The 15,994-nt window shown below is 43.6% G+C and overlaps 1 protein-coding gene across 1 annotated transcript in view; it reads left to right on the top strand.

Moving 5' to 3' along the window:
* The window catches only part of MAP2 (microtubule associated protein 2), a 46,964-nt gene extending 31,057 nt beyond the window's left edge, over positions 1 to 15,907 (top strand). The window contains exons 11-14 of the mRNA XM_034065770.1: positions 12,213 to 12,305; positions 13,814 to 13,895; positions 14,419 to 14,531; positions 15,198 to 15,907. Coding sequence (XP_033921661.1) covers positions 12,213 to 12,305; positions 13,814 to 13,895; positions 14,419 to 14,531; positions 15,198 to 15,413 — 504 coding nt within the window. The 3' untranslated portion in view covers positions 15,414 to 15,907. The remainder of the gene's footprint in view (positions 1 to 12,212; positions 12,306 to 13,813; positions 13,896 to 14,418; positions 14,532 to 15,197) is intronic.
* Positions 15,908 to 15,994: the final 87 nt, after the last annotated feature.

Genomic DNA, 15,994 nt, shown 5'->3' with positions numbered 1-15,994 from the left:
ATTTGAGTTGCCTTGCAAATGCTGCTTCTGTTGTCTGTATGCACTGATTGTTTCAGTGATGATAAAAGGCAGGGGCCAAGACAATCTTGAGAAACTATTTTGTCCCCTGAAAACAAATGATGCCTCACTGAGAGCAGCTGGAAAACTTCAAAGTAAGAGTTTGCACTCCATGCCATAGATAACTTTCAGCCTGAGTCTCATCAGTTGCTGCTTATCTAGTCTTTATCAGTACCAACAAATTGAAGAGGTTTAATTCAAGCAAGTTCAAATTCAACCTAGATAGATGTTGGTAGGATTGCACACTACTATGACCTTTTCTTGGGTCATTCTGCATTGCGTGTGCATTGTCTTGGGTGATGTTAATGGGGGTTGTAGCTTCCAACCTGACAAATCTACCTCAAGTTAAAGGTGATAGGAGGGGGCAGATATTAGACTTAACTGTTTCTTGCTGAGGGTTTGAATAAGCAGGAACAGGGCTTAAATTGTATAAACTGGAGAATGAATATAAGAAAAGATGAATGTGTGATAAAGCAGATCATGATTTTCTGTTCTCACTGTCTGAAAGAACAAGAATTCAGGGTCACAATGCAATTAAAAAGACATAGTTTCATACCTTGCAGAGTTATGCAGTGAAGCGCATTGTCATGAGTATCACTTTTGGCTGAAGACTTCACATGTGTTAAGCAAAGTCATAAAATCAGAGAATGGCTTGGCTTGGAAGGGACCTTAAAGCTTATCCAGTTCCAACCTGTGCCACAGGCAGGGACACCTTCCACTACAGCAGGTTGCTCCAAGCCCCTGTGTCCAACCTGGCCTTGAACACTGCCAAGGATGGGGCAGCCACAGCTAATGGTGCCAGCACCTCAGCACCCTCACAGGGAACAGCTTCTGCCTAAGAGCTCAGCTCAGTCTCCCCTGTTCTGGCAGGTTCAAGCCATTCCCCTTGGCCTGTCCCTACAGGCCCTTGTCCCAAGCCCCTCTCCAGCTTTCCTGCAGCCCCTTTAGGCACTGGAGCTGCTCTCAGGTCTCCCCTTCAGGAGCCTTCTCTTGTCCAGGCTGCCCCAGCCCAGCTCTCTCAGCCTGGCTCCAGAGCAGAGCTGCTCCAGCCCTCGCAGCAGCTCCATGGCCTCCTCTGGCCTTGCTCCAACAACTCCATGTCCCTCTTGTGCTGTTGCCCCAGAGCTGGATCAGGGCTGCAGGGGGGGTCTCCCCAGAGCACAGCAGAGGGGGAGAATCCCCTCCCTCGCCCTGCTGCTCACGCTCTGGGGGTGCAGCCCAGCACACATTCCAGAAAGCTGGGTTGCACAGTGCTTACAGATTAGATACTTATATATATATGTGAGATTTCGAATTCATAGTGGAATATACACAGTGGCGAGGTTTGCCTAATGGTGTCTCAGAAAAAATATAATGATCAAAACTTAACATTGCAACCTCCTTGCAGGTGTTGCAGGGAAAAAAAAACAGGCTCATGTTGTAAACAATAAGGTATCTCTTAGAAGCTGATCCTGTTTTCATGGTAAATTAACACATCCATTGCTTTCCACAGTAGACAGTTACTCAGATAAAGTCAAGATAATGCCTCAGCAAAGGTTCTTCTGCCTCTCTTTTGACAAGTATCTGTGTAATTATTTTGTGGGGGAGTTCAACACCCATTTGACATATTGCATGGCAGATGGTAACGGTGCGCAGGGGCTCCAGGAGGCTCAGAGCACAAATTCAGCCTGTGCATCTGGATTAGCATTCCTCATAACAAGCCCAGCTGCTGGACCTGCGGCTCAAAACCAGCAGCATGTTAGCCAGCCCTCCTCCTCTCTGGTATTCTTTGGGGACTGTTAACAGCCATACAAGGCCTGGGGGGAGCAGAGCAATTGTATTTCTTTGTGAATGGCATGCCTAGACAGCTACACTTCCTAGAGTTGCAGTCCTTGCAGGGTAGTGAAGGATGGCACAGCAACTGGCATTTCACGTTTCCAGGGATCACAGGGGAAATCTGCTGGGTGGACATAATGTCACTCAGGCTAAAGCATTTTTTAATTCCCAGTGATATGTGGCCACTGAGCTCTGGGTTGAGCAGAGAGAGACTCACTGAAGTTTTCCTTTATGTCTCCTTTACTCCATAGTTGCTTAGTCTAGACAAGAGGTTTTAGGATTAATTCTTTTCCAGTTTCTGCAGTTTAATTTCATAGGTCTGTGAGAGGAACACATGAAAGCTAATTTTGTTTCCTTGTGTCTGCTCACTTCTTTAATGCCTGGTGGCAAATACTGTGCTGGCTGAAATGAGCTGTTATCTGCTATCTGCTTTTAGTGATGATAAATGAAACAAACCGAAAGCTGCTTGAGTTTTATAACCTGAGCTGGAAGTGCTGATAGCAACAACCACAGGAAAAATAAGCAGACAAAAAGCCAGCATATATCTGGGCAAGTTAAGTACATACACATGACATGCAAATCACTAAAGGAATACAGATATGCAGCCCAAAAGTGTCATTTGGAGACAGGCTATCCTTTTACCAGAGGCATATCTGAACGTAGCAGAAGATCTTCTTTTAGCTTACAGCTGTCCTAGAGAAAGCAGCCCCACTCTGAAACTGCCAGAGGCTGAGGTGCAGAGCTAAAGAAGCAGGGGATGTTTGAATGCTAAATAAATCAAGAAATACAGTGCTTTATCCTTGAATTTCATCAAAAGCTCATCAGACAACAGACTGATTTTACTTCAGCTCTGCCTTGCAGCCTCAGAAACAAAGAAGAAAAATAGCTTCACCTGATAGGAAGGAATAAAAAAAAGGAGCATGCTTCAAAGGGGTAGAAGCAATTTAACTTTGCACTTCATTAAGGTCCTACTAGGAATAGATGGCTTGAGATGTGTTTAATTAGTATTCTGCAGGCTGGCGAAATAAGGGCTTCTCAGCTCTGTGCTGCAGCCAGTAGGTGGTTGTCTGGTTTTCTCTTTATAGTAGAGTATGCTGAAATGTATCATTCTTGGCAAAGCTCAGAGGCGACTCGCTCATGGGTATGTCTGCTGGGCTTCAGATGGATTTTCACACTGCATCAGCTGTGGAGGAAATGCTGTGCTTTCAAATGTAACCCATTTGCATCTGTTATTTCTCAGACAGCCCAAGGGAAGCATGGAGGAACTGGGGGAAGGGGTTGGAAATTTGGTTCAGATGCCAAGACTGGGGTTTTTCTTTTCTCTTCAGAATTTTGATCTTCTTGAAATTCTGTCTATGAATGGAGTTTGTACCATATCAGAGTGCAAAAGTGCACTAATTGAGTCTTGCCATTACTGACCACACAGACTATTCATAAAGCAGCATAGGCCAGCAACCAAGGGTAAAGCCAACCTAGATTTGTTTTAATCTTAAAATGTATACCTAAACCCTGAGCCATGGGCAAGAACTTAAGTGGATGTGAATCAGCAGAGCTTCATCAAAGTGAATGGAGCTGTATAGACTAGAATGCCATACACAAGGTGTATGCAAGATCACTACAGTAAGAGCCAGGCATCTTCTAAGAAGTAAGATGACGTGTAGAAAAACTCAATCCCTGAGCTTTTGTTGAAGAGCAAATGTTGAAGAACAAAGTGTTCCTTAAAGGTTTTTAGGAAGAGATTAAGGAAGAGCTTCACTCTTTTCACTAAACAGTAGAAAACAAAGTGCAGTTATTCATGGGTCAGAACGTCTGAATAAATTGATGACAACCCTATTCAGCAGAACCTGTCCAGAAACCACAAGCATGATGGCAAGGAGAATCTGCATTAGATGATAAAATAGACCAGCACAGGGCAGTATAAGACATCTCAGAGCTACACAGAGGAGGAGGTTTGTATGAATATCTGTCATCTTTTTGTTAGCTTCAAAATCAGTCTGGTTGGCAGGAGAAATGACAACACACCTTGCCCCCCTCCATCATCACAATTTACAGCCCCACCTGCAGAGAGCAGTAAGCTCCTTGAAGTGTTCCCTGCCTCAGCTATAGGCTGCCAGGATGCAAAGGCAGACAGATCCGGTGGCACACCAGAGCTGAGCACCTCCTGGGAGAACTGCAGGTCAAAAGGGCATTCAGTAAGTTCCCCTTGGGATGGCATCTTATAACTCTTCTTCCTCTGTTTTACTTGTCTTTGCACCATGTTATGACCACTGATGACTGCCCCAAAATTAATCTGAAGATCTAGACTGTATGCTATTAGTGCACTGGTTGATAGAAAGTGTCCTAAAAGGTAGTGAAGGATATAGGCATAACTAAAGTGCAGACTGAGCTGTTGCTGGGTCCCATTCTGTCTCTCATCTCCTTCTGGCACATCATATACTGTTTCTCCAATACATTGTGATCTAAAAGCACTTTCACAGAATCACAGAATCCCAGACTGGTTTGGCTTAGAAGGGACCTTAAAGCTTATCCAGTTCCAGCCCCCTGCCACGGGCAGGGACACCTTCTGCCAGCGCAGGTTGCTTCAAACTCCTTCCAACCTGGCCTTGAGCACTGCCAGGGATGGGGCAGCCACAGCTTCTCTGGGCACCCTGTGCCAGCACCTCAGCACCCTCACAGGGAAGAGCTTCTGCCTAAGAGCTCAGCTCAGTCTCCCTCAGGCAGGTTAAAGCCTTTCCCCCTTGTCCTGTCACTTTGGTCTGAGTTAGGAGAATGTCCCTGCTCAGGACAGTGAAGAACATAAATGATCTTATAAGGTTTGATGCTTCCCCAGCCAGAGTCACAGGAGGCAGCTGTGTAGGGAGACATGGATTGACAATGTGACATGGCAGCAATGAAAGTACTTAGCTAATGAGAGACTGGGAAGCAGTTGTTTCCACACTGGTACCTGCATTCATCGGAACATGTTTGTGCATTTGCCAAGTCACCAGTTCACAACTGGGAGATAAATCAGTCTGGTTTGGTTTTCTTTATAGATTCCCAGATTTGTGGATTTGCAAGACATTTGAAAGGCTTTGTTCTGGACCAAAAATGAGGAATGAATTAATCCCTTGTTAATTGAAGATGGAATGCGAAGAGCCATGGGGAGTTTCAGGCATACCTTCAAAACTCTCACAGCTCAAACCCATAATTTTTAAGGTTTTGAAATTCAGAAGTTTGGCTGATCATTACAGATTGTACAGAAATAACATCTTGCAGCTCCCGTGTTCAGACTGCACTCATTTAATGGAAGGCTTGCCCAAGAACAGTCTGTACAGTTAAGCCCTGAATTATTCTGGATAAAAAGGAAGATTTTCCTGACTCATACTTTAGAAAAATGAAGCAATCAGTGCCAAGCTTTAGCAAGTTTTAGAAAGTTTCTTTGAGGAAAGGTATTTGGTTGGTAGAAATGAACAGGGAATTGGAACTTCATGTCCCAACCTGACATTCTCTTTTATGTTTATGATACTAGCCAAAGTGGTATTCTGTACCACAGCCCAATATAGAAACTGAGGGGAATTAGATGGAGAGGACTGATCACTGCTCAGATTGGGCTGGGTATTGGTCAGCAGGTGATGAGCATCTCTTCTATGGGTTTTTTTTGTTCATTTTATTCCTCTTTTGCTCTCTCTTTATGTCCTAGTATTATTATTTATTATTATTATTAACACCCATGAGTTTTTTTACCTTTCTTTCAGTTCTCTCCCCCATCCCACCGGGGTAGGGGGTCAGTGCGCTGGCAGCAGCATGGTACTTGGTTGCCAGTCATGGTTGAACCATGACAGTCACAAGCTGCTGATGGGGCTCTAACCGCTAACAAAACCTCCACTGACTACAGTAGCCACAAGCTGATGTTTCTCCTTCTTTCGAAGGCCGTTAGCAGCAGTGCACTGATTTCTGCCAGTCAGATCTGGTATATTCAGTCTGTCTAGGTAAAGTCGAAGGTATCACTTTCTGGAGGATCTTTCCAGTGTCTACAGTGGCAGCTAAAGTGACCAGTTCCAACTTTAGGTGGCTAATGACAAAGGAGACAAATTCTGGCCATGAAGAACCATACACTACTGGTCTCTTGGTAATAGTGAGGGGAGAAGCTGTAATTTATTTCTTTTTCTAGAGCAGATTGAAATTCCCAGGACATAAATTCTGTGCAAGCCTGAGTCATGCCAGCAGCAGGTTCAGCAGAGGAGGTATTTTCAGCTAAGCAAGAACTGGTCTAGATTTTGAGAAATAAAATAGGGAAAGTTGTTCTTTTGGGAAAAAAAAATGTTCAGGCAATACATAATCTGCATCAGAGCTGTTTGGTCGTATAATAGTGTTCTGTCTTTCACAGGAAGATGAGAAAAAGAGTTTATTTTGCTCAATGGGAAAGGGCAGGAAAAAAGAGGATAAAATGCTTAGGTTTTATCTTGGATATTTGGTTTAGAATAAAAAGAGATGCTAAGGGACATGTCTGCTGAGCTCTGGGAAAGCCAGCTTGCATGAAGAGTGAAACACAAGAGAGTTTTTTGAACTTGAACTGAGCAACTGAATTTTCTCCACTATGCTGCAGTAAAGATAATCCAGACACAGTGATTCAAAACTCACCTCTTCTTAAAGATAAGGAACATGATTGGAAAACTGTGATACTTGATGCTCAACACTTGGTATTTAAAGCTATTAGTACTCTTGCCACATGCAGGGACTGTTGCCTCTAAGTATCAAACTCTGTAGTTTCGTAAAATCTGTTTTGTTTAAGGGAGGACTAAAGCAAGGATTCTGTGGTTTAGTTGAATTAGTGGAGCTTATAGGGTCTTTTTTATTTGGCATGCGTGAATCTCCTTCAATTTCTTTTGCCACTCTTTGGATGAGCTCCCCAGATATAGTGAGGGGTACAATTCCAGAACACGTGACACTTCATCTGACGTGGATCTTGCACTTCCTTGAGTTGTCTGTTAAATTCAGCTGGTGTTTCTTGACTGTAAACTCTTTGGCATGGCAAGTGGTCATTTTGCTTTGTATTTCCCTGCACAATTCTGCAAAACCTGTCACCATCTCCCTATAGGCCTTTTCTCCCTTTATTGGTGGGAACATATCTAGTTCAGTGTGGTCACCTTATTAATTACAGTGATTTGTAAATAGGTAGAAAGCAGCATGTAAATCAGCTATTGTTGTTCTATGCAAGTATTGAAGATATATGTGGCTGATTGCAAGACATCTGTTTATTTTACTGATACTTCCCTTTGGAAGTACCTATTTCAATTGTTTTTTTCACAATTTAACTGTTGATGCTGAAATATTACATGCTGAGTGTCTTCTCTGTACTTAGAGAAATGTCAGAAATGAACCTGTCTTGTTCACCCTGTAGAAAAAGCAAGGTGAGGATGGAATGTTATTTTGCCTATGCTGTGTCCAGTACAGCCTTTTCTTTTGAGTCTCACTAGTGTGTAGGCTGGCAGCTTCCCTAGTGTGTATATCCAGTAATTTCAGGAATGCAAGGGCTGAACATGATCACAAGCTCTGTTTGTAGATGTGGAAAGTCTGAGGCACAGTCTTTCTCTTCAAGAACTTTGCTAGGCCAAATAAACAACACCCTTTGTTCTCCCTTTACCTGTAGCCTCTGCCAGAAGCATGAAAACTGTAGTATCATCTGTTCTTGGCAACATGTAGATTTGGAAGCACTGAGAACTGCCTTTTGATGCTAATCAGATTTTAACTTTAACCTTGGTTCCTATGCAAGACCAATTCTTATCTCACTGTGTTAATAAGGAGACCAAACACTAAATAATGTCTAGTTCTGTCAAATTACTGTGATGCTGTGGTAAGTAGGAGGAACCTGGCCCTTTCTGATAAGTTGTTAGGAGTCTGGGAGCTTTTTCCAATATCACAGCCTGACAGTATGTTCATACGGCAAGTGAAGCTTTTGTAAATGCTTTAGGCACAGTGTTTGTGGTAGAGCTTCTCAGAGGCCATAACTGCAAGGCAGGGAAAACATAAATACATCTCTTGAGGGCCCATGGACTTGTGGATGTCAGGTATGTCTAAATGATTTCTAACCCTATCCTCCTCAACCAAGGGAAAGACTTCCTTCCTCCAGGCCTTCTCCCTGGTCTCCTGGATCAGGGATTCCTGAGGGCTGGCATTGGCACTGAAGACTGAAGTTAGGAAGGCATTCAGTTTCTCTGCCTTCTCTGCATCCTCTGTCACCATGGTCCCTGCTCCATTCAGTAGTGGGCCCACATTTTCCCTAGTTTTCCTGTTACTAATCTATTTGAAGAAGCCCTTCTTGTTGTCTTTGATATCCTTAGCCAGCTATAATTCCAAATGGGCCTTGGCTCTCCTAGTTGCATTTGTGTCTACTCTGACAATGACCCTATATTCCAAAGCTGTCTGTCCCTCCTTCCACCTCCTGTCTGCTGCTTGTCTCTGAGTTTTCACAGAAGTTCCACATTATCCATGCAGATCTCCTGTCCCCTTTGCTCAGTTTCTTGCTTGTGGGGAGGCAGTGTTCTTGAGCCTAGAGGAAGTGATCCTTGGATATTCAACAGCCCTCAAGGACCCTTCTTCCTTTTAGGGCCCATTCCCATGGGATTCTCCCAAGAAGGCTCCTGAAGAGTTCAAAGTTAGCTCTCCTGAAGTCCAGGGTTGTGATCTTATTGCCCTGTTTCATCCTCACATGATACTGAACTCCAGGATTTCATGGTCAGTGGTCACTTTAGCCCAGGTTGCCCCAACTTTCACATCACCGTCCAGTTCTTAGTATGAGGTCCAGCAGTACACCTTTCCTTGCTGGTTCCTGCATCACCTGTATCAGAAAGTTATCAATGCTTTCCAGGAATCTCCCACATTGTTTGTTCCTCCAGCAGATGTCAGGGTGATTGAAGTCTCCCATGAGAACCAGAGCCTGTGATTGTGAGGCCACTTCTTGACACACTCATGCCCCTGAGACAAAGTTCCAGACATTCCAGGTGTTCTCTCACATAAAGGACAACTCCATCACCTTGCCTTCCTGGCCTGACTTTCCTGAAACACATGTAGCTGTTCATGACAACATTCAGTCACGTCAGCTACGTCACCATGTCTCTGGAATTGCAGCCAGATCAAAGCCCACCTACTGCACGTGGATTTCTAATTCTTCCTGTCCATTTCCCATACTATGTGCATTGTTATACACTTGGTTTCCTATCCATGCCCTGCATCTCCCAGTACTTTGATAGATAGCATTCAAACAGCACAGAAGGTGCTGGAGCACAGTGTCTGATTCCTGCTTGGGACTCCTGGAAGTAGTGTGAGTCACTGAGGCTATGCTCTGTGCACATCAGTGCACAGTCTGCCCTAGGCTTCAGTTTTGGACCATTGCTTAGGAGTCATCAGAAGACAGAGTGGGGGAGAAGCCTGTCAGACTTTCAGAGCTTCAGATAGAAGCTAATTTTTCCTTGGGCAGTGTGGTTTTGTGGTATAAACCCAGCACTGTCTGTAAGGCTTAATTTTTTCATTGTGGTTTAACTTTACATGGATATGACAAATACTGAGGAACCTCAGCTTGGTGCAGATCAAAATCCTGACTTCCAGGCCCTGTCCAGCATACCTGGGCAAACCAGCATTGTATCAGAAGAGAATGTACCCATTTCAGATTGGCAGGTCAGTGCAACGGCTGTGAGGGACCCTGTCAGGACATTATCTTGTTGGAATGTTTAGTGAGCATGAAGAAAAAGCAGTCTTGTTTCTGCCACAGACTATGATGTTCTCTTTCCTGAATGAGAGCATGAGCAGGCTTCATCTTTCTTTTAATGTGCAGCACAATTGAGGTGCATGTATGTACGTCCCTACCACACCTCCACCCCCACAGAAGATGTACTTACACATTCAGGAGCACAGAGACCTCCCTGGTGAGTCATGGTCTTCATGCTGCCTCTGTCACAGAGAGCTGCATAATCTAATTCCTTTCATCAAGTGCCATCATAAAAGTTTATCATTTTATTGTCATAGCTCTGTTCCTTTAGGAGGCAGTTCCAGAGCTTCCCTTCTCTGACAGCTACAAATTTCTCTCTAGATTCCAGCTTCAAATAATTCACAATCACTTTATATTCTTTGTTTGTAAGCCAAAGTTTCTCTTTAGCCTCAATAGTTCCTGTCCCTCTCTGGTACTTTCCCTCTCATGTTTACAGCTTGATTTCTCAAAGGAAACAAAGCTTGTGCAGTCATGCTGTCTGGCTGGCAATCTCAGCCATCCTCAAATCATTTGTAAGCTGTTGGCCAGTTTCAACCAGTGCTGGCAAGGGAGTGGTGGATAGAAACACAGGCGTCCCTCCAAGTTGAGTGATAGTTGTTGACTGGGTACAAAACAGAGATTCAGCATAACATAGTAATTGGGGTAAAGGCAGTGATAACTCAGCCCTTCTCCTTAACCAGAGACAACAAAAAGCTAGCTGGTTGTGTACTAGTGTCTGTTTGCCCTGTCTACCAAACCTGAGAAAAAATTTGGGAGATACTGTTGGCAAGAGGGAATAGGACTTGCTGAAGAATATAGGATGGAGGGATTAAGCAGTTTAAAGCCATAGTCTACAGTAAACAAGGTTCCAGTAGTTGTGGAATTCTTTACTTATAGAAGGTAGTCATGACTAAAATATGTGCAGGGATATTGATATAATCCAGGAAAGGGAGAAACAGCTAATCAGAGAAAACCTTGGATCAGTGCAGTTCTTCTCTGTCCCAGAGGACCAGTGCAGCACATCCACATCACTCAGCTCACTTCAGCCCTCAGAACAGGACATAAATGACACATAGGTCTCCTGGCCCTTCTACACAGGGGCACATTTTACCCAGTGAGACAGAGAGGATAATTGAGATGATTGGTCCTTTACAGATCTGCTGGCCAGGTCCATGGGCCAGGAAACTCATAAACTGCCAGACTTCTGGGTGCAAATCAGCCTTTAGGCACTTGATCAAAGGCACCATCTCAACTTACCTCTTTGCTTTGGGTCACTGTAAGCTACAGGCGCCTGAGCTGAGGCAGCACTAAGGTCTTGTCATGACCCCTATGTCAGCATTTTCAGAGCAAAGGCACCCCTATGGCCATTGCAAAGAGGTGCTGCTGATCCATTGCTGAGAGATGTGCTCACAAAGTGCTAGGAAGGCTTTCTGTTTTGCCCGGTTGTGTCTGGCCTGAAGCTCCCTGGGAGCCAGATCTGACTCCACATCAAACATGTGTTTCTGTAACTGATGTGACACCTGTCTTGTATAGTACTGCGGTACATTTTTAAACAAATAGGCTGTTGAGAGAAAGCACAAGAATAAAACTCCAAAGGCATTTGCTTTCATGTTTCAGCATACGTTGGATGCATTAAGCAGATAGGAGGGAGGAAGACAGAAATCTGTTTGCTTACTGAAGATGCCCATCTGAAGGTGATAATACCAGTTGTGTTTTCTGGTGTTGTTATCACCCTTATTGCTAGTTAAAGCCAGAGATCTTTGCTCTACAAGTGCCATTTAGCAAAATTAAGAGACAACCCACTAAATTCTGTGGTTTTCTGTGCAGTAAAGAGTGTAAATTCATATTGTATATTAATAACATAGAGATAAATAAAATCCAACCTAGCACTTGAATAAAGACTTCATACTTAACCCAGAGAAAGAATAAGCTGCATGGGTGGCACCAGAAATCAGAAAGCAGTGATTGCAGCTGTAGGTTCCCAGATGTTGTTTTCTGCATTGCCCTTTAGTAGATGACTGTAAGGAGAGAGAGCAGTAGAGAGCTCTGACTTCAGTTTAACTAATTTTGTCAGTCCCCTTTCACAGGACACTGTGATCTATGAGCTGCTGTTATGACTGTATGGCAGGAGGGGCAAAATACCTCAGGATTTCAACCTGTGCCTGAGCTGGCTGGATCTGTGATTTTTGCATGAAATCTTACAGTACTGAGCTGTGGGAAGGAGGGTTTCCATCTTTTCCTTGTGGCTGGTCCAGCAGAAATACGGACATCATTCAAACCAGCCTAGGACATGCTGTCCAAAGACTATGTCCAGTCCTGGCAAGCAAGGAGTTCTTTGAGGTTTTCAGGCAAAAGCCACCTCTCTTATCTCCCAGTATAAAAACTTTCCCCTTTGTATTTCACCACCACTTTGTAAAGTAGAAAGAAAGCAGCACAGTGTATTTACATGTGCTGTGTTAGCATACTAAGTATAGAGATTGGCATGGTTTGCTTTCTTACATTTCAATACAAGTGGGAAGGAGTCACAACAGGAGGCAAAATTACGCTGGCTCCCTCATCTTGCACCCTGATGGAGTGTGTGTATGGTATATAGTAAGTTACCTCCGATTCCTTTTAGGTTAGGATTTTAAACAAGAAGATCGATTTTAGCGATATTCAATCCCGCTGTGGTTCCAGAGATAACATCAAACATTCTGCAGGGGGAGGAAATGTAAGTAGTATGGACACCCTGTGAACAGGCATCTCCACTGTGGTGACCTGCCTCGCACAGCCAGACCCCTCTGTCTCCCTTCCTCTGAGCACTACTTTCCTTCTTGCTACTGTTTCACATGTGAGTCTGGTCTGGTAGTCTGTGTGAGCCCTGTGTACGCAATAGTAGCCTCCTGATCTTTCTGCACAGAGCACAATTTGGATGGGCAAAGAAAATGAGAATAGAAGAGTTTATCTCTGAACATCCAAGGGTGTTGACAGTAAAAGTCTAGTGTGAGCTGAAATGATTCAGTGCCTTTCATGGGAGTGGCCCAAGAAAGTAATTTCCAAATAGAGACTACAGCTCACAGTAACTGACTGAATCCTCACAGCTGGGCATCTTCCAGTGCCTCAGTCCTTCCTCAACTGACCTTTCAGTTATGTGCATTCATCAGAGAGAAAGAAGAAAAATAAAACATAAGAACAAAGAAAGCTTAAAGAGGATGCAATGGGCCAGCATGCTGAGTGCTAATGCACAGCATTACTTTCCAGTGTGACAAATTGAGGTTGCTCAGGGTTTGACCAGACACCTCTCAGTTCACTGGAACAGCTTAAGAAAGAGCTTAAGGCAGCTATGACCCTCCTGATGGAAATGCTCTCCTCTGAGATGGAAGAGCTGGTGGTGTGGGCATGTCTGATCTAAACAGATTCAGTACAGCCACCAGTGCTGGCTTAACTCACTGCTGGTGATGTGAGCAAACCAATGGCATTGTAGTTATCCTGGAGCTCCTGTCTGGCCTGGAGGGGCTGCCACCTGCTACCACAGTCACTGTGATAGTGGGCTGCATCTGGAAGGTGTTTGGGAGTGTAGCAAGGCAGTAGTGTGGCTCTGTGGCTGTTCCTGAGCTGAGCTCAGCACAATCATGGCAATGCGGCCAACAGTAAGGCAGGGAGCAGAAGGGGAAAGGATGGTGCCTGTGCTGCTGCTGGACTGAGTGTAGCAGTGCTGCCACTCCTGGGTAAGCACCACCAAGCCAGCTGGCTGAACACCAACCAGCTCAGGTACAGCTGCAGGAGTCACACATGACCCTCCATAGTGGACTGACATGAAATACATACCGTATATGAATGCAGAAAAGTACAAAACAGAGAGGAAAAAAAAGTTGCCACAATGCACATTCAAGAGCAGAAGCAAATGGATGGGTCCTGCTGCATGCAGGGCTTTGGAGCATCCACCCCAAGAGAAGGCTCAGAAACATTTTAGAAAGAACTCACAAGCTGATCTGCTTTGTCCTTCTCTTTGTTCTGCTGATAGTAAAGCTTAACACAGCTCTGTCATTCCCTACTTGGGAAGGAAGCTTTCTGTATTAATCCAGGTGTTTCCTCCTTTGTGGCATGGTCTGTTTTCTACTAACCATCTCTCTTTTTCCAGCGCTTTTGAGAGGCTTGGGCTCTTCCTCTGCGGGGCTTGGATTTTAATTTATTTGACTCTCTTCATACCTGTAATTTGTGTATGTGTGCTTTTGACAGGTACAAATTGTAACCAAGAAGATTGACTTGAGTCATGTGACTTCCAAGTGTGGCTCGCTCAAGAATATCCACCACAAGCCAGGTACTGTAGGAATTTCTGGGATGTGGGACAAAGCAAAGATCTACTCCTGTTATGTGAAAGAGAAATCATTGATGATACCATTCTCTTTTATAGTCTAAGAGAAAGTAAATACACTTTGCAAATAAAAATAATAGTCTTAACTCTCCTTGACTATATATATATAAAGGCATAAAGGTATGGGGTCACCTGCTTTAGAGAGGAGATAAAAGTAATGCAGAAAGATGCTGCTGTGGTATAATGTTAGTCTGATATGATACTGAAATGCAGACTGAAGTCGGCAAAATACTTAAGCATGTGCTTAAATCCCATGAAAATCAGTAGGGCTACAGCACATGCTTACAATTTGAATATGTGTTGAAGATTTTACATTTTACTGAGCATGCAGCATTGTATTCTGTGCTTCTCTAAAAACCATTAGATCTCAACTAAAAGGGAAGTAATGTGAGAGCATCCGTGTGCATCAAGTCAGACTTTCTCCTGAGACATTCCAGCCTCTTACTTGGTATTTCCTTTTCCTGTGCAGGAGGTGGGCGTGTGAAAATCGAGAGCGTAAAACTGGATTTCAAAGAAAAAGCTCAGGCTAAAGTTGGTTCACTGGAAAACGCCCACCACGTACCTGGTGGTGGTAACGTCAAGGTAAGGGGACAGCCATCAGAGAAAAGACCACCACTGTGCCCCTCACCCAGTGAAATGATCAGAGCTGTGAACTCAGTGATGGCTCTGAATTGAGTAGGAAACATCTGTTTGTTTTCCTTCAAGTGCACTCACATGCTGTTTGTTCCATTTGGAATGACCAGTGTCACATCCACATCTAATCTGAGAATGAATCTTAAAGTGCAATATCCTGTAGCTTGTGCACTGGCTTTTCCCATAAAGATGAACCTTTTTTAGGACTGTTTTACAGTGTGATCTAATTAGTTTGTAGTATGTATCAGGACTGCTTTGTGAAACAGGAGGAAAACACAGTAAGATTACTCCCACAGACATTTGAAAATGCAGATTTCAGAAACAAATCACAATGCCCATAAAATGTATATTAAATTCATAGAACTAGGGACAATGGTACTGCTCATTAAAGCATCCATCTATCAGAGACAGAAATAGTAAGAGAATGTAACATAGTAAAGTAGTATATATTAAACAATGTAAAAAATCTTCAGTTTCAATTATTCCAAGGAGTGAAGAAGCTTCAATCATTGTAAGAGTTCTTAAAAGTAAACAAAATGAGACCCAAATGATGATCTATAACAAGATAATGTGGTGAATATATAATGTGTTAAATTCTTTGCTTTCCTGGAGCAGATCGACAGCCAGAAGCTAAACTTCAGAGAGCACGCTAAAGCCCGTGTCGATCACGGGGCTGAGATCATCACACAGTCACCAGGCAGGTCCAGCGTGGCTTCACCACGCAGACTCAGCAACGTCTCATCCTCTGGAAGCATCAACCTGCTTGAGTCGCCCCAGCTTGCTACCCTCGCTGAAGATGTCACGGCAGCCCTTGCTAAGCAGGGCTTATGAATCTGCTCATTTCGCATTGTATGAAGTAATAATATCTAGGCATGAGCTCTTGGCAGGAATGGGCTCAGAGCAGGTGTTACATTCATTCTTTACCATGTCTAAAACATCCCAAGACTTGTAGTTACCATACAGTTAAAAAAACAGAAAAAAAATATAATTAAATAGACACAGAAATTGGCCTGATCTCCATTTACAACAGGAAGACACTGGCTTTATATGGGTAATACAACTGCAGTATGTTACATTGGACAATTATTGTTGCTCTGCTCTGTCTTGCATGGAGTACCGTACTATGATAAAATGCATTTTTACCTTTCATGTGCCTGAAGGCCATCCACCTCTTTCTGAAGAGCCTTGTTAATATCCCAAGTTGCTCATTTCACTGTTCTGTTGATAGCTGGGGAAATGAAAGAAATTGCCCATTGTAAGTTATGACAGGTTAAATGAACAGTTTGCTTAGCAGAAGGAAGGGCATATAGAGAAATTCAAGTTTAATTAAAAAAAAAAGGTGTTATTTTGTATAAATGAGTAGAACAAAAGTTGAATTAAGTTATTAACATTTTTTGGGGGCCTGGTTAATT

Source organism: Melopsittacus undulatus, chromosome 8 (assembly GCF_012275295.1).
Source record: "Melopsittacus undulatus isolate bMelUnd1 chromosome 8, bMelUnd1.mat.Z, whole genome shotgun sequence".
NCBI classification, from domain to species: Eukaryota; Metazoa; Chordata; class Aves; order Psittaciformes; family Psittaculidae; genus Melopsittacus; species Melopsittacus undulatus.
Note: the sequence above shows the minus strand (reverse complement) of the source record. Positions and strands in the feature narration are given on the sequence as shown.